Here is a 24,316-nt window from a genome sequence, read left to right on the forward strand (position 1 = left end):
AGCAAGACATCTTCCAAGATGGGAAGATGCGGAGAGCCTGGCAGGAGTCCTTGTAGAAACTGTGCGCTGCTCTCTAGGACTGAGGGGAAGCATCTTCTCCTCTGCATTCCCTCATCCCAAGGATGTGCCTGTGGAACTTGACATTTCCTGCGTGCTAAAAGAGCCGTTGGCTCTGTGCTGAAATCCCAGAACCAGCTTGGCAAAGGCCTCTGAGATAGACATTTTTAGAAGAGTTCTTGTATGCTCCTGCACGCAGGAGCTGTTCCTGTGCTGTGTCACAGTAGAACTGCCACCACGGTTGAGGGGGACTTGGGGGAAGCTTTTCTGTGGAATCATTTTCAGCAAGCTCATGGGAATTGCTGTGTGCAATCTCTTCAGAAAACTGAAGTGCAGGAAGGGGAGGAGCTGTAGCTCCTGCTGGGTGGGGTGGGGTTGGGCAGAAGCATTGACTACTACAGAACCACTTGGGCTTTCTTAGTCTCACGTTTCTGTGGCTTGAGTGGCCAAAGAGGACAACAGGTAGACACAAGGCAGCATTTTGTGCTGTTGTCTTGCTTGCTGTGTGGCACACGGGTTGCTGCTGGAGGGATGTAGTGAAAGCAAAACGCTCTCCCTTGGGTTGACTTCTTGGTGGGCTTGCCCAGTGCAGGCAGTTTTCTTACAGCATCTGGTTCTTCTTCCCTTGTGTGTTGCAGGTCACATTGCCCATGCCTGGAGAGAATCCGGTCCGTGGGTGAGTGGGAAAGGAGCCTTTGGCGTTGGTAGCATTTGACGACTTGGAGCAAGCTGTGAGCTGGGCCTGTTGCAGTCCAGTGCCAGCCTGGTCAGATGAACGAAAGTACAGTCCAGGCTCTGTGCAACAGCAGCAGCAGCAGCAGCAGCAGCAGCAGCAGCAGCAGCAGCAGCAGCAGCAGCTGCAGGGGATCCCTGCCTGTTTTGTCTCCATGTTCCATTTCAGAGCTTTTGATCAGATGAAAGTGGGGTTGCTTGGTGCTTTGAGCCATGATGGAATTTCTCCTGTACAAGAGAGTGCGGTCGCATCTACTTGGCCCATTTTACTTGAGTTTGAACAACTGAGGATCCCATTTCTCTGCAGATGATTTCTCCTTAGTGCATCTGGGTCTAGAGCAGAGTATAAAGAAGGTTGCTTGTCCCTCATGCTGCTGTCTGTCTGCAGAGCACAAAACAAACCTCGGAGCGTCCTCTGGCTGTGTGTCTTCCTGAAGACGAGGCCAAAGGGGAGGAAGATGCCAACCCAGCTGCATCTGCTGCCACCGCAGGGCCTGAGCATCCAGCATCAGTAAGTGGCAGCTCTGGGAAGCCCTGTGGCTGGAGCAAAGCAGAGCTGCAGGTTTCTGATCAGACAGCATCTCCCATGTGTGGCTGAAGATGCTGAGGCCTGGAATCTTTTCAGCGCTTCCAGAGCGCTTCCCCCAGCCACGAGCCCTTGAAAAGGGGTGTGGAACTCGGATGTTTAGACATCAGTTTCCCACTATTCTGACAGGGGCTGTGAATTTGTCTTAGCAAGAGACAAGAGGTAGCATTAGGATGTCTTTGCCCTGGGGTACAAGGGAGGCCCTTTGTGCCCTGTGGCTGTGCAGGCTCTCTGTCAAAGATGCAGTTCAAAGCAGTGCAAAGATGCAGTTCACAGCCTCGCAGGGCATGGAGGAGTCACTGTCCCCAGGAGGGACCTGGCGCTCTCCATGGAGCAGCTGTCAGTAGCTAAAGGAACAGCTGAGATACAGCGGGGTCTGCCGCTGAATATATCTAAAGGTTCTGCCTGACAGGTTCCTCCCTGTCCCTCATGCTGCTGTCTGTCCACAGAGCACAGGGGCAGCGTCAGCACCTGCTCTGGCTGCCTCTGTACCCGAGGAAGAGGCTAAAGAGGAGGAGGGTGCCAAGGAACCTGCCCCTGCGGTCAGCCCACGGCCTGAGCAGCTCACATCAGTAAGTGCCTGCTTTGGTTAGCAGTGTCTTTGGTGTCATTTAGTCCCTCGTGTAAAAGCAGCCTTTGGATTTTGCGCCTTGAGTTGGAGAAGTGGGCAGCAAAAGCCGAGAGGTGAAGAGCCCTGGATGTGGCCGGCAGCATCTTCCTAGGGGCTTGCATTTGAAATGGGATCAGAGGGGCATCTCTGCCAGGCACCCTTCTGACCCAAAGTCATTTCTTGTCCCAGAGCTCCACCTCCTCTGTCCTGGCACCTGCACGGGCTGCAGCTGCAGGCTCTGAAGAAGCCTCCAGTCCCCGAGCTGGAAACTCGAGCACGAGCAGCTCGTGCACCTGGAGCACAAGCAGCTCGTGCACCTGGAGCACAAGCAGTTCCTCTGGCAGCACTGAGGACCTGCAGGAGAAGACAGAGGAGGAGTGCCTGGCCATGCTGAGTATGTCCTGTGTATTCCTTGTCTGCTGGAGCAGTGCCTTGTGTGTGCATGTGTCAGCATGAGCTCCTCCCACCTCCTGTTCTCCTCAGCGGAGTGTCGGGTCCTGAGGCCTCCACACAGGACCTGTTGTTGTGCTTTGAGGTGGCGAGAGAGCACCTCAGAGGCTCTCCTGCCTCTGAGGGCAGCTCGGCCTGGCTTGGCTTTGCCTGAGCTGCCCTCTGTGCAGAAGGGAAGCAAGAGATTGTTTCTGGCTGAGCAGGAGGCTGTGACCCAGCGAATGAGTGGGCCTCAAGGAGCTCTCTGGGCCCAGCTCCTGGGGGGCACAGCCAAGGTCATCTTCAGAAGGTAGCCCGGTCCTAAAAGATGAGGGACCTCATTCCTAAAGCCCATGCAATGGGTTATAAGATGAGCTGCTGCTCTTGAAAGGGAGAAAGGCATTGTTTAGGCAAAGTGCTGAAAGGTGGAGATCGTGCCTCTGCTGGAAGCACTTTGCAATATTCTTCCTGTTCTGGAAAGGGCAGCTGTTGATAAAAATTGATTCCAGAACCCAAGATGCCTGCCTTTACATTTGCAAGGATTAAAGCTTTGGTTGAATGTCACAGAGTGTTTATTCCCAAGAACAGAAAGGTTTTGTTCTTCCTGCTGCCCTTAATGTTTCTAGACAACAATCACTTCTCTTGGTTACTGCTGTCTTTTCTGATCCGTGTCTCCTCTGACTGATTCTCCATGTGCTTAGTTTTTAGTTTGGACAGTCAGGCTTTGCGCAGGCAATCTGTGCTGCAGAGCTGACTGTTTTGTTGCTGTTTTGTTGCTGTGGTGGTAGTGGTGGTGGTGTTGTAGTGGTGCGGTTGTTGTTGTGGTTCGCTGAGTGACTGAGAAGAAAGGGCCTGGTGTCCCCAAGGAGAGCGGGGAGAGAGAGTGGGGCTGCCTTTCTGATCTGCTGCAGGGTGGGATCTCTGTTGTGAAGTGAGCATCTTTCCTTTGGTTTCTTTCAGGGATGCTGGTGAGCGAAGGAGATCCCGAGGCTAAATACACAGAACTGGAAACTATTGGCAAAGGGTGAGTGCAGCCACCGTTCCTTCTTCAAAGGGAGGGGCTGTGTATTTTGCTGGTGTCACATCTCCCCAGCGTGACGTCAGGCAAGCTCCAAAGCTGTTCAGACACTGCGTTGAGATGCTCCCGTCCCTCAGTACTGGTCAGCGTTTATAGCTGTGGTCCGAAGGCATGGCAAAGACACCTGGATGCTGGCAATGTCTTTTCTGCGGCAAAGAGCAGCGCCTGGCAGATCTCCTGTCCCTCAAGTGTGTGGCACCTCTTTGCCGCTTTTCTTCGCAGAAACCATTTTTACGTGTCCCAAAAGAATACAGAAGATGTGGGAATGAAAGGAGCAAAAAGTGTGCTGCCTCAAAGGTCAAGTTAGCAGCTGAGAGCTGCCAGAGAACAGCTGTCAGTAGCATTTCTTTCCAATATTTTGCTGAAAACAAGATTCAGTGCTCAGGATGACCGTCACCTAGTCTAGAAGCCAAAAGCAGAGGTGAAAGAAGCAACTCTCTTTTATAGCTGAGGTGGCAAAAGCCAAAGCTTCAGGGAAGCGCCGGTGCCGATGCACTCTAGAGGAAAAGGCATCACCTGCCTGATGGCAGAGCCCTCATGGATCCTGTGGGGATTTGGCCTTTCCTGCAAAGAATCCCCCAAGCTGTTCCCTTTTGAAAGCCAGCTCTGCTGACTGTAAATGGGATGGATTTGCAGCATTTCCTCTGGGAGCAGCCAAGTGTACAAGAACTCGCCTGAGGAGTAGAGTCCTTCCTGTGTCTGGGGCACCGAAGAGAAGCAGCTGCTGATGGCTCTGGACCCGGAATGAAGCTGTCTAGGGATGCCCTGTGTAGAGTACTTCTCCATTTGTGTGTGCAACAATGGAGGCCTTCGGCTGCTCTGGCTGTGGCTGGAGACTACTTTCCTTGGCAGCTGGAGGAAGGATCTGTCTCTAGATCTTTTCCTCCAATGGCTGTTCCGTGAGTTCAGGCTTCTCAGAAGGCCTGTGTGGTGTTGCCTGAGTTTGGCAGATAGACTCCAAGGAGAGGTGTGGGAAGGCCCAGCCGGAGTGTGTGTGCCTGGAAAAATCCCACCCACGTGCACACACGGAAAGAACAAAGGGAAAAAGACCCAGACCAGAATCTGTCGTGTCCCATTTGAGATTTGCCCCAGGCCTTTTCTTCCCGCTGGACCGCAGTGTCTTGCACTTGAAGGGACTAAAGGACTTCTCCTTTCTCCGCTGCTGTTTTGTTTCTAGGGGTTTCGGCACTGTGTGTACGGCAGTGGACACTGCCACAGGAGAAGAGGTAAGCGTCAGGCAGCGCCGCAGCTTCTGCAGCTCTCGAGTGCCCTCCCCTCTGCTGTCAGCTGTGGCTGAGCTTTGGCCGGCCAGTAGAGCTTTGCTTCCAAGGGCCACTGAAGTGCCGAGCAGTGTCCGCCTGCCAAATACAGTGGGGACAGATTTTGTCCTTCTCAGCTGCCCCAAGGAATGCGAGGAGGCCAGGCGGTTTCTCTCCTAGGAGGAGACGCAGCCAGCTGGGTCTTAGTGCCAAGGTGGTGTCTTAGAGCACGGCACTGCTCTTTGGGGCCGGCAGCTCAGGATTCCTGAATTCTCGTTTCTGGCTCGTAGCAAATACATGGGAATCGTGCTGGTAGCTCCTTAGCCACCTGCAGGGCTGCCCTTGGGAACTGTGCTTCGAGAGAGAGGTCTGCAAGGGGACTCTCAAGGGCCTATGCCATGCTCAGAGCCCGGCGTGCATGGCTAGAGGATCAAGGCGTGGGCTATTCCTTTTTGCAGTCAGGCAGTAATTGCAAATGTCCGTGGTGTGACGGAAAGTGTTTTAGTGCAGCAAAATGACAGCTCCTGAAGTGTGGAAGGGCTAGGGCTGTCTTTTTGGGAGGTAGCCTCAATGATGTTTTCATCATCACAGCATTTTTTCTGTAAAGTGAGTAGGGTTGTATTTCCTGGGGTTTAACCCTCCAGATGCTTTTAGGACGGCATTTTACCCGTCATGTCTGTAAGAGTTTGCTGTGTTGTTGTGCACTCAAGAATGCCAGCGGTTGCTGGAGTAATGATGTAACCCCCTAGAACTGCCAGTGGTTTCCCAGCAGTTTGGCTCCATTTTCACCGGCACAGAATGGCTTCCTGCTTGCAAGAGGTGTGTGAATGGAAATGCTGAAGATAAAGTAAGGCCCTGGGGGAAGGCTGTGGGCGTAGGGAGTGTTGTTAGAGCTTTGAGGTGGAGAGTTTAGAGCGTGTTTTGCCTGGGTGTACAAAGCAAAGGCTCTCTGACTCTGTGTCCTGGGACTGGCGCCCAAGCGAGCGGCGTAAGAGGCTCTTGCAAGCTCAGCTACGAATTCCTCTGATGTCCAGTCGCAAGGCGGTTTGGCCCCGCCCAGCTCTGTCATCCCAAAATCACTGTCTCATCGTTCCCGTTGTGGTCTCCTGCCACAGCCTTCTTTGGTTCACGGTTTTCCATGTCGTTTCAGGTGGCCATAAAGAAAATCAGTCTCCTGCGAGAGAGCAGCACCGAACTGTGCGTGAACGAAATCCAGGTCATGCGCGACAGTAAGAACGCCAACCTCGTCAACTACGTAGACAGGTGAGTGGTTCTGCTCTTCTGCCATGAAGGGTCATTGCCATCCTGCAAGCTAAAGGATCAGCCACTCCTTTGGTGGCTGGCAGAGAACAGAGCTGTTAATTCCTGTTTCTCTGCTGATCTACGGCGTCTTGGGAGGAGATTGCACTGGGGCTGCATTAATCTTTCCTGGCATACCTAGTTTGAAGTGCGCTTTCAAAGACCTGACTCGGCCCTACCTTACTGAGCCAACAGCCTCAAAGTTCCCCCCTCCCTGCACTTCATTTTCCAACAGGTTTGGGGCTTGATTTTTTCCCTCGGGTCTTAAGTGCTGACAAAGCACTGTAGATCTTATTTCCTTTGCCTGTTCCCAGTGTTTTGCATTGGTGTGGATACCAAGAAGGCTTTTAGACTGCACAGAGTTCAAGGCCTGTGGAGCCTAGTGAATGACTATTCACTTGCTCCTGCCTTCCTCCGAGAGAGACACGGAGACAAGAATCCATCAGGTCATGTAACTGTGCGCATTCATCTCCACGCTGTTGTTTCCTCCTTTCAGCTACCTGGTGGACGAGGAGCTCTGGCTAGTGATGGAATACATGGACGGAGGCTCTTTACACGATGTCATTAGGGAGACTCGTATGGCAGAAGGAGAGATAGCAGCTGTCTCTCGGGAGGTGAGGGATGGCGCTTGTGCTTCCCGTGGCTTGGGCGGGATGGTCCTTCCCAACAGGTGGTAAGGAGAGGAGTGATTTCATCTTCCCAGCTTGCTTCCTGCCTTTCTGTTACGACTGGCAGCAGCAAGAGCATCCGAAGTGCCTGCCAGCGTGCCTGCCCTTCTCCAGCTGTGTTTGTTTGTGTCTGCCTCTCTGAACACTTGCCTGGACCCGAAGTGTACTGCATTCCTTCCCTGTAAGAGCAAACGGGTTGGTGGCACAATGTCAGACAAGTGGCAAAGACAAAGAGATACTCTCGGGACTCTCACAAAGCTCAGGCTCAAAGGAGATGCTTGCACCCAAAGTGGTGTTTGCAAAAGCATCCGCTGTCGTCTGGCTGGAGAGAGCACAGCCCCTGCAGCAGCGCTCCTTCAGTGTGTGCTTGCAGGCCACTGGCCAGAGGAACAGTTGCCCTTTCTGTCTCAGAAGCGAATATGCATGCCCTCACTTAAAAAGGCACTGCTGTCCTCGTGTTGGAGCAGCAAGCTCTTGCCCTTGCCAGCAGCCTGTCCTGCCATGGCTCAGCATCCCCCAGCGAGTCGGTCTTGCAGGTTTGCCACTTCCCTGCTTGTAGGATGAAATCAGATGAGGAACTCTTAGGCTCGTGTTTCTTTTCTCTCTCTCAGTGCCTGCAAGGCCTGGATTTCCTTCACTCCAAGCAAGTGATCCACCGAGACATCAAAAGCCACAACATTCTCCTGGGCTTGGACGGATCTGTCAAGTTGGGTGGGTGTTGTTGGCCAGGCTCAGCCATGGCGGGCTGCGGTGTGGGGCTGCCTTTGAGTGACTGCCAGGTCCCCAAGAGTGGTGCCCGTGGCAGTGCAGGCTGCCCTGCTGCGAGCACAGAGCACAGCTGCAACGTGCAGGGAGGTGTGGCTGGGAAGAAGGTGTCAGGAGTGGCTCTGGATTGTGCGTGTCCCTTCGTTACGGGCTAAAGCTTCAGGGGACTGAAAGCCACTGCCCGAAACTGGGGGCTTTTGCTCAGTGGCCAATTCCGTATTTCCTCGGCTGCAGGCCGGAGGAATGCCAGCATGGCCCCTTTTGCAGCCAGATTCCACACTGCCTTCTGGGACGTTGGTACAGCGGGGAGTTCTTTGGTTTGCTTTCCTAATTCGGGGCCGACTTGACCAGAGGGCTTTTTTCTCCTCAGCTGATTTTGGCCTCGCTGCTCAGCTCACCCCTGAGCAGAGCAAACGGAGATCAGCTGCCGGGACTACTCACTGGATGGCGCCAGAAATTTTCACCAGGAAGCCCTACGGCCCCAAAGTGGACATTTGGTCCTTTGGCATCGTGGGGATCGAGATGGTGGAAGGAGCGCCTCCTTACCTGATGAACACCTCTGCCATGGTACGCTGCAACTGCTCTCAGACTCTGCTGTCATTCTAACAAAGTCTGCCCCCGTTCTTCGGCCCGGGAAGATTGCCTAACACCTGAAGACGATAGGTTCCAGGCCGCATAGTCTCTCGTGCTTCTTGTCCAGACCGTCCCCTTGGCATTTACTCACAAACAGCACTAAAAAATCCTTTTGTGATGCCTTTTGCTTGATGGAAGCTCTGCCTAAGGGAGCAGTGAGCAGTGTATAATAATAGATATTATTTTATGTAATAATCCTTGGAAACTGTAGAGTTCGACCAAAGTCCCTCTTCCAAATTGCCTGTAAGAGCTGGTGTCGTTCCTCAGAGAAGCAAAGTGTGCTTTTGCCAATGGAGTTGCTCCCAGTTTGGTCAGCCATTGACATCGGGGGCACAGCAGGAGCCTTTGCATAGTGGACTAGCTGTGGCTGTCTCTGGCTTTGGGCTCTTTTGTGTGGGGTAGGAAGGGCATGTCCAAGCCTGTGGCAGGGAGGGAAGTGCCACTGGAGAGTGGAGCTTCTCCCGTGGGGTCTGGGTGAGCGGTTTGGCATACGAAGGAGACAGGCAGAGCGCGGCGTTTCCTTCTTCTCTAGGTTCGACAGCTGATAAGCACCGGGGGCACCCCGAAGCTGCAGAACCCCAGGCAGCAGTCCGCTTGGTTGCGAGACTTCCTGCACTGCTGCCTGGAGACAGACGAGGACAGGCGCTGGTCTGCCCAGGAGCTTCTGCAGGTAAAAGGCCAAGCGGCTGCAGGGTGCGCCAGCTGCCCGCTGCCAGGGGCTTCCCATCCGCTCAATCCAAGGCGTCAGAGGGGCACCAGTCCTAGGAATCGCCAGTCTCGGGGCTTTTCAAAGAAAAACGAAGGAGAATCCTGGGTGGGGATGGGTTGGAAGGAGCCTTTCAAGGTCACCCAGACCAAGTGGTCCGCAAGGAGCAGGGACGTCGTCAAGTAGATCAGGTTGCTCAGGGCCTCATCTGAGCTGACCTCGAATGTTCCCAGGGATGGGGCTGCGAGCAGCTCTCTGGGCGACCTGTGCTGGTGTTGCAGCACTCTCGTCACAAAGAGTTTCTTCCTTAGACCTGATCTGAATCTGCCCTCTTTGTGTTGAGAGCTATTATCCCTTGTGCTAATGCGACTGTGCTTGCAAAAAAACATGTCCTCAACATGCTGTGAAGCCCCCTGGAAGTCTTGAAAGGCAGCAAGAAGGTGTGCCCAGGGCCTTCTCTTCTTGGGGCAGAACAAGCCCAGCTGTCTCAGCCTTTCCTCAGAGGAGAGGTGCTCCATGCTGAGATGGTCATTTCTGTGGCCCAGTTTTGCCCTTTGGGAACACACTCAGTGTAATGTGGTAGCAAAAGAAGTGAAGTAGAATAATAGCAGGTAGGGAGGGCTGAAAAGGTGGTGGAAGAAGCCAATGAAATCAGCTCCTGGCAATAATTTTGAGATTTGGGTGTGGGAAGGAAGGAAGGAAGCAAGCAAGAACGGAGGGAAGGGAGGGAGGGAGGGAGGGAGGGAGGGAGGGAGGGAGGGAGGGAAGGAGGGGCTTTGGGCAGCTCCCAGTGAGCCTCAGAGGGGCCTTGGCTTGGCCCTCCTGCCCCACTTGTAGAGGTTTGTGCCACCAAGGTGGGGACAGCTGAGCAGGACTTGGCCAGGCTGGCCCATTGCTGCCTGGCACAGCCATGTAGACGACGTTGTGGCAGAGAGGGAGCGGCAGAAGGTGCCGCTCGGCTGTCCCTGCTGTGGAGGGAGGTGCCAGCACTGCTCCCCCTTCAAGCCAGCGCTGAATCCGTCAGCCACTTGTGTCAGTGGTTTTCAGAACATGGGCCAAAATCCTACGGGGATCAGCCTTTCTCCAAGGGATTGGAGTTTCCTGAGGAATGCCTTACGCTCCTCACCTTTTTTTAGCAACTAAAATAGCCCATGACCTTAGAAAAGGGCAACCTCAAGAAGCCTGTTGAGTGTCCTGATGAAAGGAAGACATGCAAGCTGCATTCCCACAATGTGGGCACAACAAAAATCTCAAGAAGCTGCAGACACCTGCAGGATTAATGGATTTGTGGGATTGTGAGCCATGTTTTCCTATGGTAGCAAGGTCCTTGACGTGGAGACAGAGGTGCAGAGAGTGCCCTCATTTCTGCGTCTTTCTGGTAACCAGAGAAAGCCTGTTTGAGCCCATGAGGAGTGGAGTTGGGAAAGCAGAAGTTAATTTTTTCCTTTTCTCTTTGGGCAGCATCCGTTTGTAACCTCAGCCAAGCCGACCTCCAGCCTGACGCCTCTGATCATGGCAGCGCAGCAGTTTATGGCCGACAGGAGATACTAGCCCTGGAAGAGGCCACTTGTTGTTTTTTTGTAGTTGGTAGTTTTTTATAGTTGGGAGTTTTTTATAGTTTGTAGTTTACAGTTCATAGTTTGTAGTTTCTAATTTTTTAGATTGATAGTCAAAATAAATACTCTATAAAACTTTCATTGGAAGACTCGCTTTGTTCTCACCCTGTGAATAGGCTCTAAATTTGCTTCTGAATGGTCAGGTGGTGCGTAAACATGGGAAGACGCATGGATGGCATTTGTGGCATGGTTTGGAAGTGGGCAAAAGTCTGCTTTCTTCGTTATCTCCAGGCTACAACCTCGTGTGGAGATACAGGCTCACAGCTGTGAACAGAGGAGGGCAAAACGGGGCAGAGCAGTGGTGTCACTGCTGGGGACGCCGCCGCCGTGGCCCTGGTTGTGTTGCAGCTCCTGGAAAGGTTGGGAGTGTCTGTGTTGCTCTGGGCAGAGGGGCAGGGAGCCGGGCTTCTTTGCAGGCTGGGGCGCAGGTGAGCGTCCAGCGGGCACGCGAGTTCTGCCACGGGAACTGAGGCTGAGGCGAGGGAGTGACAACTTGTGCAGTTTGGATCTGCGTGAGCCATGGCTTCTCTCAGCTCAGCACCCAGCATGAGGGACGCAACTGCCCAGACAGAGCTGGCCTGGGGTCACGCTGCATGAGAGCTTGGGAGGGGACACAGCCAGGGCAGGTGACCTAAACTGGCCACAGGTATATTCCAGACCATTTGACATCCTGCTCAGTGTTTCAAGCTGGGCGCAGGAAGGAGGGAGGAGGGGACGTTTGGAGTGACGGCATTTGTCTTCCCAAGTCACTGTGAGGCGTGAGGGGACCCTGCCCTCCTGGAGACGCAAAACACCTGCCTGCCCTTGGGAAATGGTGAATGAGTTCTTTATTTTTCTTTGCTTGAGCGTGTGGCTTTTGCATTCCCTATGCAACTGAATCGATCTCAACCTGTGAGTTTTCCAGCTTTTACCCTTCCGATTGTCTCCCCAGGGAGCCAGAATGGCTGTGCGTGGTGCTTGGTTGCTGGCTGGGGTTAAACCACAGCATGAGAAATAGAGAAAAAGTGGTTTAAAAGCGAGAGGCAGAGGAATGAAGCTTCCAAACTTTGGGGCGGTGGTGGTTTTTCTGTTTTCCTAAGCCTGCCTTCCTGCAGCCCTCCCAGCACCTGCTCTATTTGCTCTCTGCCTCACAGCTTCCAGTTTTGCTGGGACCGGCCCATTTGGGCCCACTGCTTTCCTCCCAGCAGCACCTTCTGAGTTGTCCCACACTGTGTTGGTACTTTCTTTTCTTTCGTCCTTTCTTTACATCCATAGCAGGCAGCTCTCTGTGGTGCATGGATGAGCGCAGGGAGGCTCCCAGAGGTGCACCTCAGATGGGCAAGTCTCCTTGGAGATGCCACAGCACTGCAGCAGCAGGATGATGTGTATGCAGTGGATGAACTGTTGCTTGGCTTTCCATGTTTTCATCAATCCTACCCTTTGTAGGCCTGTGTCCCACCTTGTTCAGTGGCAAACATGTGGGGAAGAAGGTCTACAAAAGTGCTTCCTGAGGTTTTGTCCCCCAGCTATCATTGAAGGAGTGATTTCCTTTGTTGCTGCAATGTTCAGCTTCTCAGTGTTCAGCTTCTCAGCGTGGGCTATAGGGGCTTGGTGTGTTTTCAGAGTTACTCCTAGATGCCTTGAGGTTACGGGCTAGGAGGGCTTTTTGTGCTGCTTTGCAGGCTTTTTTTGGCGTTGGCTGTAGAGAAGGTCTGGTTCTATGCATGAATTCACAAAGCAGCCTAGAGCGGCCGCTATTGTGATGTCAGCGGCCGCATCCCGGCGTTGTCAAGGCAAAGCTGCCGTGCCGAGGCACGGAAGGCCTCAGTGTGCAGAGCAGCTCTGTGGCGTGCTCACTGCAGGCGGACCCTGCTGATCGCGGAGGGCTCTGCCAGCAGGCTGCACCCTGACGGGACTCTTGAGTCTTTTTGGTTTTCCCCAGGAGTCTTGTCCGGTGCAAACTTGAGCAGCGCTGCTCGAGCCATGGAGGGAGTGTGTGCTGCAGTTTGCACGGCATTTTCCGTGGCTTATTCTGGGTACTTTTTCACCCACCTGGCACGTAAGTAGACCTTTTTGTTCAGTGCAGCATATGGAAACCAAATTGCCATGAAGATGCCTTTAGTGGGGTAAAGCTGCTGTCAACAGCTCCAGCTAAGAAGGGCGTGTCTGTAGCCAGCAGGGCGTGGGCAGCATTTGTAATGTAGCCTGCAGGGGTTCTGCTCCCCCCCATCCCGGCAAGGCCTGTGGCAGTGGAGTGTGCAGTCTCCTCAGTTTGCTGGCTGAAGCAAGACATCTTCCAAGATGGGAAGATGCGGAGAGCCTGGCAGGAGTCCTTGTAGAAACTGTGCGCTGCTCTCTAGGACTGAGGGGAAGCATCTTCTCCTCTGCATTCCCTCATCCCAAGGATGTGCCTGTGGAACTTGACATTTCCTGCGTGCTAAAAGAGCCGTTGGCTCTGTGCTGAAATCCCAGAACCAGCTTGGCAAAGGCCTCTGAGATAGACATTTTTAGAAGAGTTCTTGTATGCTCCTGCACGCAGGAGCTGTTCCTGTGCTGTGTCACAGTAGAACTGCCACCACGGTTGAGGGGGACTTGGGGGAAGCTTTTCTGTGGAATCATTTTCAGCAAGCTCATGGGAATTGCTGTGTGCAATCTCTTCAGAAAACTGAAGTGCAGGAAGGGGAGGAGCTGTAGCTCCTGCTGGGTGGGGTGGGGTTGGGCAGAAGCATTGACTACTACAGAACCACTTGGGCTTTCTTAGTCTCACGTTTCTGTGGCTTGAGTGGCCAAAGAGGACAACAGGTAGACACAAGGCAGCATTTTGTGCTGTTGTCTTGCTTGCTGTGTGGCACACGGGTTGCTGCTGGAGGGATGTAGTGAAAGCAAAACGCTCTCCCTTGGGTTGACTTCTTGGTGGGCTTGCCCAGTGCAGGCAGTTTTCTTACAGCATCTGGTTCTTCTTCCCTTGTGTGTTGCAGGTCACATTGCCCATGCCTGGAGAGAATCCGGTCCGTGGGTGAGTGGGAAAGGAGCCTTTGGCGTTGGTAGCATTTGACGACTTGGAGCAAGCTGTGAGCTGGGCCTGTTGCAGTCCAGTGCCAGCCTGGTCAGATGAACGAAAGTACAGTCCAGGCTCTGTGCAACAGCAGCAGCAGCAGCAGCAGCAGCAGCAGCAGCAGCAGCAGCAGCAGCAGCAGCAGCTGCAGGGGATCCCTGCCTGTTTTGTCTCCATGTTCCATTTCAGAGCTTTTGATCAGATGAAAGTGGGGTTGCTTGGTGCTTTGAGCCATGATGGAATTTCTCCTGTACAAGAGAGTGCGGTCGCATCTACTTGGCCCATTTTACTTGAGTTTGAACAACTGAGGATCCCATTTCTCTGCAGATGATTTCTCCTTAGTGCATCTGGGTCTAGAGCAGAGTATAAAGAAGGTTGCTTGTCCCTCATGCTGCTGTCTGTCTGCAGAGCACAAAACAAACCTCGGAGCGTCCTCTGGCTGTGTGTCTTCCTGAAGACGAGGCCAAAGGGGAGGAAGATGCCAACCCAGCTGCATCTGCTGCCACCGCAGGGCCTGAGCATCCAGCATCAGTAAGTGGCAGCTCTGGGAAGCCCTGTGGCTGGAGCAAAGCAGAGCTGCAGGTTTCTGATCAGACAGCATCTCCCATGTGTGGCTGAAGATGCTGAGGCCTGGAATCTTTTCAGCGCTTCCAGAGCGCTTCCCCCAGCCACGAGCCCTTGAAAAGGGGTGTGGAACTCGGATGTTTAGACATCAGTTTCCCACTATTCTGACAGGGGCTGTGAATTTGTCTTAGCAAGAGACAAGAGGTAGCATTAGGATGTCTTTGCCCTGGGGTACAAGGGAGGCCCTTTGTGCCCTGTGGCTGTGCAGGCTCTCTGTCAAAGATGCAGTTCAAAGCAGTGCAAAGATGCAGTTCACAGCCTCGCAGGGCATGGAGGAGTCACTGTCCCCAGGAGGGACCTGGCGCTCTCCATGGAGCAGCTGTCAGTAGCTAAAGGAACAGCTGAGATACAGCGGGGTCTGCCGCTGAATATATCTAAAGGTTCTGCCTGACAGGTTCCTCCCTGTCCCTCATGCTGCTGTCTGTCCACAGAGCACAGGGGCAGCGTCAGCACCTGCTCTGGCTGCCTCTGTACCCGAGGAAGAGGCTAAAGAGGAGGAGGGTGCCAAGGAACCTGCCCCTGCGGTCAGCCCACGGCCTGAGCAGCTCACATCAGTAAGTGCCTGCTTTGGTTAGCAGTGTCTTTGGTGTCATTTAGTCCCTCGTGTAAAAGCAGCCTTTGGATTTTGCGCCTTGAGTTGGAGAAGTGGGCAGCAAAAGCCGAGAGGTGAAGAGCCCTGGATGTGGCCGGCAGCATCTTCCTAGGGGCTTGCATTTGAAATGGGATCAGAGGGGCATCTCTGCCAGGCACCCTTCTGACCCAAAGTCATTTCTTGTCCCAGAGCTCCACCTCCTCTGTCCTGGCACCTGCACGGGCTGCAGCTGCAGGCTCTGAAGAAGCCTCCAGTCCCCGAGCTGGAAACTCGAGCACGAGCAGCTCGTGCACCTGGAGCACAAGCAGCTCGTGCACCTGGAGCACAAGCAGTTCCTCTGGCAGCACTGAGGACCTGCAGGAGAAGACAGAGGAGGAGTGCCTGGCCATGCTGAGTATGTCCTGTGTATTCCTTGTCTGCTGGAGCAGTGCCTTGTGTGTGCATGTGTCAGCATGAGCTCCTCCCACCTCCTGTTCTCCTCAGCGGAGTGTCGGGTCCTGAGGCCTCCACACAGGACCTGTTGTTGTGCTTTGAGGTGGCGAGAGAGCACCTCAGAGGCTCTCCTGCCTCTGAGGGCAGCTCGGCCTGGCTTGGCTTTGCCTGAGCTGCCCTCTGTGCAGAAGGGAAGCAAGAGATTGTTTCTGGCTGAGCAGGAGGCTGTGACCTAGCGAATGAGTGGGCCTCAAGGAGCTCTCTGGGCCCAGCTCCTGGGGGGCACAGCCAAGGTCATCTTCAGAAGGTAGCCCGGTCCTAAAAGATGAGGGACCTCATTCCTAAAGCCCATGCAATGGGTTATAAGATGAGCTGCTGCTCTTGAAAGGGAGAAAGGCATTGTTTAGGCAAAGTGCTGAAAGGTGGAGATCGTGCCTCTGCTGGAAGCACTTTGCAATATTCTTCCTGTTCTGGAAAGGGCAGCTGTTGATAAAAATTGATTCCAGAACCCAAGATGCCTGCCTTTACATTTGCAAGGATTAAAGCTTTGGTTGAATGTCACAGAGTGTTTATTCCCAAGAACAGAAAGGTTTTGTTCTTCCTGCTGCCCTTAATGTTTCTAGACAACAATCACTTCTCTTGGTTACTGCTGTCTTTTCTGATCCGTGTCTCCTCTGACTGATTCTCCATGTGCTTAGTTTTTAGTTTGGACAGTCAGGCTTTGCGCAGGCAATCTGTGCTGCAGAGCTGACTGTTTTGTTGCTGTTTTGTTGCTGTGGTGGTAGTGGTGGTGGTGTTGTAGTGGTGCGGTTGTTGTTGTGGTTCGCTGAGTGACTGAGAAGAAAGGGCCTGGTGTCCCCAAGGAGAGCGGGGAGAGAGAGTGGGGCTGCCTTTCTGATCTGCTGCAGGGTGGGATCTCTGTTGTGAAGTGAGCATCTTTCCTTTGGTTTCTTTCAGGGATGCTGGTGAGCGAAGGAGATCCCGAGGCTAAATACACAGAACTGGAAACTATTGGCAAAGGGTGAGTGCAGCCACCGTTCCTTCTTCAAAGGGAGGGGCTGTGTATTTTGCTGGTGTCACATCTCCCCAGCGTGACGTCAGGCAAGCTCCAAAGCTGTTCAGACACTGCGTTGAGATGCTCCCGTCCCTCAGTACTGGTCAGCGTTTATAGCTGTGGTCCGAAGGCATGGCAAAGACACCTGGATGCTGGCAATGTCTTTTCTGCGGCAAAGAGCAGCGCCTGGCAGATCTCCTGTCCCTCAAGTGTGTGGCACCTCTTTGCCGCTTTTCTTCGCAGAAACCATTTTTACGTGTCCCAAAAGAATACAGAAGATGTGGGAATGAAAGGAGCAAAAAGTGTGCTGCCTCAAAGGTCAAGTTAGCAGCTGAGAGCTGCCAGAGAACAGCTGTCAGTAGCATTTCTTTCCAATATTTTGCTGAAAACAAGATTCAGTGCTCAGGATGACCGTCACCTAGTCTAGAAGCCAAAAGCAGAGGTGAAAGAAGCAACTCTCTTTTATAGCTGAGGTGGCAAAAGCCAAAGCTTCAGGGAAGCGCCGGTGCCGATGCACTCTAGAGGAAAAGGCATCACCTGCCTGATGGCAGAGCCCTCATGGATCCTGTGGGGATTTGGCCTTTCCTGCAAAGAATCCCCCAAGCTGTTCCCTTTTGAAAGCCAGCTCTGCTGACTGTAAATGGGATGGATTTGCAGCATTTCCTCTGGGAGCAGCCAAGTGTACAAGAACTCGCCTGAGGAGTAGAGTCCTTCCTGTGTCTGGGGCACCGAAGAGAAGCAGCTGCTGATGGCTCTGGACCCGGAATGAAGCTGTCTAGGGATGCCCTGTGTAGAGTACTTCTCCATTTGTGTGTGCAACAATGGAGGCCTTCGGCTGCTCTGGCTGTGGCTGGAGACTACTTTCCTTGGCAGCTGGAGGAAGGATCTGTCTCTAGATCTTTTCCTCCAATGGCTGTTCCGTGAGTTCAGGCTTCTCAGAAGGCCTGTGTGGTGTTGCCTGAGTTTGGCAGATAGACTCCAAGGAGAGGTGTGGGAAGGCCCAGCCGGAGTGTGTGTGCCTGGAAAAATCCCACCCACGTGCACACACGGAAAGAACAAAGGGAAAAAGACCCAGACCAGAATCTGTCGTGTCCCATTTGAGATTTGCCCCAGGCCTTTTCTTCCCGCTGGACCGCAGTGTCTTGCACTTGAAGGGACTAAAGGACTTCTCCTTTCTCCGCTGCTGTTTTGTTTCTAGGGGTTTCGGCACTGTGTGTACGGCAGTGGACACTGCCACAGGAGAAGAGGTAAGCGTCAGGCAGCGCCGCAGCTTCTGCAGCTCTCGAGTGCCCTCCCCTCTGCTGTCAGCTGTGGCTGAGCTTTGGCCGGCCAGTAGAGCTTTGCTTCCAAGGGCCACTGAAGTGCCGAGCAGTGTCCGCCTGCCAAATACAGTGGGGACAGATTTTGTCCTTCTCAGCTGCCCCAAGGAATGCGAGGAGGCCAGGCGGTTTCTCTCCTAGGAGGAGACGCAGCCAGCTGGGTCTTAGTGCCAAGGTGGTGTCTTAGAGCACGGCACTGCTCTTTGGGGCCGGCAGCTCAGGATTCCTGAATTCTCGTTTCTGGCTCGTAGCAAATACATGGGAATCGTGCTGGTAGCTCCTTAGCCACCTGCAGGGCTGCCCTTGGGAACTGTGCTTCGAGAGAGAGGTCTGCAAGGGGACTCTCAAGGGCCTATGCCATGCTCAGAGCCCGGCGTGCATGGCTAGAGGATCAAGGCGTGGGCTATTCCTTTTTGCAGTCAGGCAGTAATTGCAAATGTCCGTGGTGTGACGGAAAGTGTTTTAGTGCAGCAAAATGACAGCTCCTGAAGTGTGGAAGGGCTAGGGCTGTCTTTTTGGGAGGTAGCCTCAATGATGTTTTCATCATCACAGCATTTTTTCTGTAAAGTGAGTAGGGTTGTATTTCCTGGGGTTTAACCCTCCAGATGCTTTTAGGACGGCATTTTACCCGTCATGTCTGTAAGAGTTTGCTGTGTTGTTGTGCACTCAAGAATGCCAGCGGTTGCTGGAGTAATGATGTAACCCCCTAGAACTGCCAGTGGTTTCCCAGCAGTTTGGCTCCATTTTCACCGGCACAGAATGGCTTCCTGCTTGCAAGAGGTGTGTGAATGGAAATGCTGAAGATAAAGTAAGGCCCTGGGGGAAGGCTGTGGGCGTAGGGAGTGTTGTTAGAGCTTTGAGGTGGAGAGTTTAGAGCGTGTTTTGCCTGGGTGTACAAAGCAAAGGCTCTCTGACTCTGTGTCCTGGGACTGGCGCCCAAGCGAGCGGCGTAAGAGGCTCTTGCAAGCTCAGCTACGAATTCCTCTGATGTCCAGTCGCAAGGCGGTTTGGCCCCGCCCAGCTCTGTCATCCCAAAATCACTGTCTCATCGTTCCCGTTGTGGTCTCCTGCCACAGCCTTCTTTGGTTCACGGTTTTCCATGTCGTTTCAGGTGGCCATAAAGAAAATCAGTCTCCTGCGAGAGAGCAGCACCGAACTGTGCGTGAACGAAATCCAGGTCATGCGCGACAGTAAGAACGCCAACCTCGTCAACTACGTAGACAGGTGAGTGGTTCTGCTCTTCTGCCATGAAGGGTCATTGCCATCCTGCAAGCTAAAGGATCAGCCACTCCTTTGGTGGCTGGCAGAGAACAGAGCTGTTAATTCCTGTTTCTCTGCTGATCTACGGCGTCTTGGGAGGAGATTGCACTGGGGCTGCATTAATCTTTCCTGGCATACCTAGTTTGAAGTGCGCTTTCAAAGACCTGACTCGGCCCTACCTTACTGAGCCAACAGCCTCAAAGTTCCCCCCTCCCTGCACTTCATTTTCCAACAGGTTTGGGGCTTGATTTTTTCCCTCGGGTCTTAAGTGCTGACAAAGCACTGTAGATCTTATTTCCTTTGCCTGTTCCCAGTGTTTTGCATTGGTGTGGATACCAAGAAGGCTTTTAGACTGCACAGAGTTCAAGGCCTGTGGAGCCTAGTGAATGACTATTCACTTGCTCCTGCCTTCCTCCGAGAGAGACACGGAGACAAGAATCCATCAGGTCATGTAACTGTGCGCATTCATCTCCACGCTGTTGTTTCCTCCTTTCAGCTACCTGGTGGACGAGGAGCTCTGGCTAGTGATGGAATACATGGACGGAGGCTCTTTACACGATGTCATTAGGGAGACTCGTATGGCAGAAGGAGAGATAGCAGCTGTCTCTCGGGAGGTGAGGGATGGCGCTTGTGCTTCCCGTGGCTTGGGCGGGATGGTCCTTCCCAACAGGTGGTAAGGAGAGGAGTGATTTCATCTTCCCAGCTTGCTTCCTGCCTTTCTGTTACGACTGGCAGCAGCAAGAGCATCCGAAGTGCCTGCCAGCGTGCCTGCCCTTCTCCAGCTGTGTTTGTTTGTGTCTGCCTCTCTGAACACTTGCCTGGACCCGAAGTGTACTGCATTCCTTCCCTGTAAGAGCAAACGGGTTGGTGGCACAATGTCAGACAAGTGGCAAAGACAAAGAGATACTCTCGGGACTCTCACAAAGCTCAGGCTCAAAGGAGATGCTTGCACCCAAAGTGGTGTTTGCAAAAGCATCCGCTGTCGTCTGGCTGGAGAGAGCACAGCCCCTGCAGCAGCGCTCCTTCAGTGTGTGCTTGCAGGCCACTGGCCAGAGGAACAGTTGCCCTTTCTGTCTCAGAAGCGAATATGCATGCCCTCACTTAAAAAGGCACTGCTGTCCTCGTGTTGGAGCAGCAAGCTCTTGCCCTTGCCAGCAGCCTGTCCTGCCATGGCTCAGCATCCCCCAGCGAGTCGGTCTTGCAGGTTTGCCACTTCCCTGCTTGTAGGATGAAATCAGATGAGGAACTCTTAGGCTCGTGTTTCTTTTCTCTCTCTCAGTGCCTGCAAGGCCTGGATTTCCTTCACTCCAAGCAAGTGATCCACCGAGACATCAAAAGCCACAACATTCTCCTGGGCTTGGACGGATCTGTCAAGTTGGGTGGGTGTTGTTGGCCAGGCTCAGCCATGGCGGGCTGCGGTGTGGGGCTGCCTTTGAGTGACTGCCAGGTCCCCAAGAGTGGTGCCCGTGGCAGTGCAGGCTGCCCTGCTGCGAGCACAGAGCACAGCTGCAACGTGCAGGGAGGTGTGGCTGGGAAGAAGGTGTCAGGAGTGGCTCTGGATTGTGCGTGTCCCTTCGTTACGGGCTAAAGCTTCAGGGGACTGAAAGCCACTGCCCGAAACTGGGGGCTTTTGCTCAGTGGCCAATTCCGTATTTCCTCGGCTGCAGGCCGGAGGAATGCCAGCATGGCCCCTTTTGCAGCCAGATTCCACACTGCCTTCTGGGACGTTGGTACAGCGGGGAGTTCTTTGGTTTGCTTTCCTAATTCGGGGCCGACTTGACCAGAGGGCTTTTTTCTCCTCAGCTGATTTTGGCCTCGCTGCTCAGCTCACCCCTGAGCAGAGCAAACGGAGATCAGCTGCCGGGACTACTCACTGGATGGCGCCAGAAATTTTCACCAGGAAGCCCTACGGCCCCAAAGTGGACATTTGGTCCTTTGGCATCGTGGGGATCGAGATGGTGGAAGGAGCGCCTCCTTACCTGATGAACACCTCTGCCATGGTACGCTGCAACTGCTCTCAGACTCTGCTGTCATTCTAACAAAGTCTGCCCCCGTTCTTCGGCCCGGGAAGCTTGCCTAACACCTGAAGACGATAGGTTCCAGGCCGCATAGTCTCTCGTGCTTCTTGTCCAGACCGTCCCCTTGGCATTTACTCACAAACAGCACTAAAAAATCCTTTTGTGATGCCTTTTGCTTGATGGAAGCTCTGCCTAAGGGAGCAGTGAGCAGTGTATAATAATAGATATTATTTTATGTAATAATCCTTGGAAACTGTAGAGTTCGACCAAAGTCCCTCTTCCAAATTGCCTGTAAGAGCTGGTGTCGTTCCTCAGAGAAGCAAAGTGTGCTTTTGCCAATGGAGTTGCTCCCAGTTTGGTCAGCCATTGACATCGGGGGCACAGCAGGAGCCTTTGCATAGTGGACTAGCTGTGGCTGTCTCTGGCTTTGGGCTCTTTTGTGTGGGGTAGGAAGGGCATGTCCAAGCCTGTGGCAGGGAGGGAAGTGCCACTGGAGAGTGGAGCTTCTCCCGTGGGGTCTGGGTGAGCGGTTTGGCATACGAAGGAGACAGGCAGAGCGCGGCGTTTCCTTCTTCTCTAGGTTCGACAGCTGATAAGCACCGGGGGCACCCCGAAGCTGCAGAACCCCAGGCAGCAGTCCGCTTGGTTGCGAGACTTCCTGCACTGCTGCCTGGAGACAGACGAGGACAGGCGCTGGTCTGCCCAGGAGCTTCTGCAGGTAAAAGGCCAAGCGGCTGCAGGGTGCGCCAGCTGCCCGCTGCCAGGGGCTTCCCATCCGCTCAATCCAAGGCGTCAGAGGGGCACCAGTCCTAGGAATCGCCAGTCTCGGGGCTTTTCAAAGAAAAACGAAGGAGAATCCTGGGTGGGGATGGGTTGGAAGGAGCCTTTCAAGGTCACCCAGACCAAGTGGTCCGCAAGGAGCAGGGACGTCGTCAAGTAGATCAGGTTGCTCAGGGCCTCATCTGAGCTGACCTCGAATGTTCCCAGGGATGGGGCTGCGAGCAGCTCTCTGGGCGACCTGTGCTGGTGTTGCAGCACTCTCGTCACAAAGAGTTTCTTCCTTAGACCTGATCTGAATCTGCCCTCTTTGTGTTGAGAGCTATTATCCCTTGTGCTAATGCGACTGTGCTTGCAAAAAAACATGTCCTCAACATGCTGTGAAGCCCCCTGGAAGTCTTGAAAGGCAGCAAGAAGGTGTGCCCAGGGCCTTCTCTTCTTGGGGCAGAACAAGCCCAGCTGTCTCAGCCTTTCCTCAGAGGAGAGGTGCTCCATGCTGAGATGGTCATTTCTGTGGCCCAGTTTTGCCCTTTGGGAACACACTCAGTGTAATGTGGTAGCAAAAGAAGTGAAGTAGAATAATAGCAGGTAGGGAGGGCTGAAAAGGTGGTGGAAGAAGCCAATGAAATCAGCTCCTGGCAATAATTTTGAGATTTGGGTGTGGGAAGGAAGGAAGGAAGCAAGCAAGAACGGAGGGAAGGGAGGGAGGGAGGGAGGGAGGGAGGGAGGGAGGGAAGGAGGGGCTTTGGGCAGCTCCCAGTGAGCCTCAGAGGGGCCTTGGCTTGGCCCTCCTGCCCCACTTGTAGAGGTTTGTGCCACCAAGGTGGGGACAGCTGAGCAGGACTTGGCCAGGCTGGCCCATTGCTGCCTGGCACAGCCATGTAGACGACGTTGTGGCAGAGAGGGAGCGGCAGAAGGTGCCGCTCGGCTGTCCCTGCTGTGGAGGGAGGTGCCAGCACTGCTCCCCCTTCAAGCCAGCGCTGAATCCGTCAGCCACTTGTGTCAGTGGTTTTCAGAACATGGGCCAAAATCCTACGGGGATCAGCCTTTCTCCAAGGGATTGGAGTTTCCTGAGGAATGCCTTACGCTCCTCACCTTTTTTTAGCAACTAAAATAGCCCATGACCTTAGAAAAGGGCAACCTCAAGAAGCCTGTTGAGTGTCCTGATGAAAGGAAGACATGCAAGCTGCATTCCCACAATGTGGGCACAACAAAAATCTCAAGAAGCTGCAGACACCTGCAGGATTAATGGATTTGTGGGATTGTGAGCCATGTTTTCCTATGGTAGCAAGGTCCTTGACGTGGAGACAGAGGTGCAGAGAGTGCCCTCATTTCTGCGTCTTTCTGGTAACCAGAGAAAGCCTGTTTGAGCCCATGAGGAGTGGAGTTGGGAAAGCAGAAGTTAATTTTTTCCTTTTCTCTTTGGGCAGCATCCGTTTGTAACCTCAGCCAAGCCGACCTCCAGCCTGACGCCTCTGATCATGGCAGCGCAGCAGTTTATGGCCGACAGGAGATACTAGCCCTGGAAGAGGCCACTTGTTGTTTTTTTGTAGTTGGTAGTTTTTTATAGTTGGGAGTTTTTTATAGTTTGTAGTTTACAGTTCATAGTTTGTAGTTTCTAATTTTTTAGATTGATAGTCAAAATAAATACTCTATAAAACTTTCATTGGAAGACTCGCTTTGTTCTCACCCTGTGAATAGGCTCTAAATTTGCTTCTGAATGGTCAGGTGGTGCGTAAACATGGGAAGACGCATGGATGGCATTTGTGGCATGGTTTGGAAGTGGGCAAAAGTCTGCTTTCTTCGTTATCTCCAGGCTACAACCTCGTGTGGAGATACAGGCTCACAGCTGTGAACAGAGGAGGGCAAAACGGGGCAGAGCAGTGGTGTCACTGCTGGGGACGCCGCCGCCGTGGCCCTGGTTGTGTTGCAGCTCCTGGAAAGGTTGGGAGTGTCTGTGTTGCTCTGGGCAGAGGGGCAGGGAGCCGGGCTTCTTTGCAGGCTGGGGCGCAGGTGAGCGTCCAGCGGGCACGCGAGTTCTGCCACGGGAACTGAGGCTGAGGCGAGGGAGTGACAACTTGTGCAGTTTGGATCTGCGTGAGCCACGGCTTCTCTCAGCTCAGCACCCAGCATGAGGGACGCAACTGCCCAGACAGAGCTGGCCTGGGGTCACGCTGCATGAGAGCTTGGGAGGGGACACAGCCAGGGCAGGTGACCTAAACTGGCCACAGGTATATTCCAGACCATTTGACATCCTGCTCAGTGTTTCAAGCTGGGCGCAGGAAGGAGGGAGGAGGGGACGTTTGGAGTGACGGCATTTGTCTTCCCAAGTCACTGTGAGGCGTGAGGGGACCCTGCCCTCCTGGAGACGCAAAACACCTGCCTGCCCTTGGGAAATGGTGAATGAGTTCTTTATTTTTCTTTGCTTGAGCGTGTGGCTTTTGCATTCCCTATGCAACTGAATCGATCTCAACCTGTGAGTTTTCCAGCTTTTACCCTTCCGATTGTCTCCCCAGGGAGCCAGAATGGCTGTGCGTGGTGCTTGGTTGCTGGCTGGGGTTAAACCACAGCATGAGAAATAGAGAAAAAGTGGTTTAAAAGCGAGAGGCAGAGGAATGAAGCTTCCAAACTTTGGGGCGGTGGTGGTTTTTCTGTTTTCCTAAGCCTGCCTTCCTGCAGCCCTCCCAGCACCTGCTCTATTTGCTCTCTGCCTCACAGCTTCCAGTTTTGCTGGGACCGGCCCATTTGGGCCCACTGCTTTCCTCCCA

The 24,316-nt window shown here is 53.5% G+C and overlaps 2 protein-coding genes across 2 annotated transcripts; both read left to right on the forward strand.

The window, feature by feature from the left end:
* Positions 1–707: 707 nt before the first annotated feature.
* Positions 708–10,373, forward strand: LOC138103863 (serine/threonine-protein kinase PAK 3-like). The gene is made up of 13 exons (XM_069002471.1): positions 708–733; positions 809–977; positions 1,178–1,300; positions 1,825–1,947; positions 2,175–2,379; positions 3,375–3,438; positions 4,670–4,718; positions 5,902–6,014; positions 6,547–6,664; positions 7,330–7,429; positions 7,854–8,050; positions 8,649–8,786; positions 10,284–10,373. The coding sequence occupies exons 1-13, from the start codon at positions 708–710 to the stop codon at positions 10,371–10,373; spliced, it is 1,515 nt and encodes a 504-aa protein (XP_068858572.1).
* A 3,034-nt stretch (positions 10,374–13,407) lies between these two features.
* On the forward strand, positions 13,408–23,068 carry LOC138103864 (serine/threonine-protein kinase PAK 3-like). The gene is made up of 13 exons (XM_069002472.1): positions 13,408–13,433; positions 13,509–13,680; positions 13,881–14,003; positions 14,528–14,650; positions 14,878–15,082; positions 16,078–16,141; positions 17,373–17,421; positions 18,605–18,717; positions 19,250–19,367; positions 20,033–20,132; positions 20,557–20,753; positions 21,352–21,489; positions 22,979–23,068. Exons 1-13 carry the CDS (start codon positions 13,408–13,410, stop codon positions 23,066–23,068), a joined length of 1,518 nt encoding a protein of 505 aa, XP_068858573.1.
* Positions 23,069–24,316: the final 1,248 nt, after the last annotated feature.

The sequence above is a fragment of the Aphelocoma coerulescens genome (assembly GCF_041296385.1).
Source record: "Aphelocoma coerulescens isolate FSJ_1873_10779 chromosome Z unlocalized genomic scaffold, UR_Acoe_1.0 ChrZ, whole genome shotgun sequence".
Classification (NCBI taxonomy): Eukaryota; Metazoa; Chordata; class Aves; order Passeriformes; family Corvidae; genus Aphelocoma; species Aphelocoma coerulescens.

Coding starts and splice junctions, on each gene's coding strand:
- LOC138103863 (XM_069002471.1), top strand. CDS start 708: ATGCCTGGAGAGAATCCGGTCCGTGG. Junction 978..1,177: donor GAGCTTTTGATCAGATGAAA/GTGGGGTTGCTT, acceptor GTCTGTCTGCAG/AGCACAAAACAAACCTCGGA. Junction 3,439..4,669: donor CTGGAAACTATTGGCAAAGG/GTGAGTGCAGCC, acceptor TTTTGTTTCTAG/GGGTTTCGGCACTGTGTGTA.
- LOC138103864 (XM_069002472.1), top strand. CDS start 13,408: ATGCCTGGAGAGAATCCGGTCCGTGG. Junction 14,004..14,527: donor GGCCTGAGCATCCAGCATCA/GTAAGTGGCAGC, acceptor GTCTGTCCACAG/AGCACAGGGGCAGCGTCAGC. Junction 18,718..19,249: donor CTCGTCAACTACGTAGACAG/GTGAGTGGTTCT, acceptor TCCTCCTTTCAG/CTACCTGGTGGACGAGGAGC.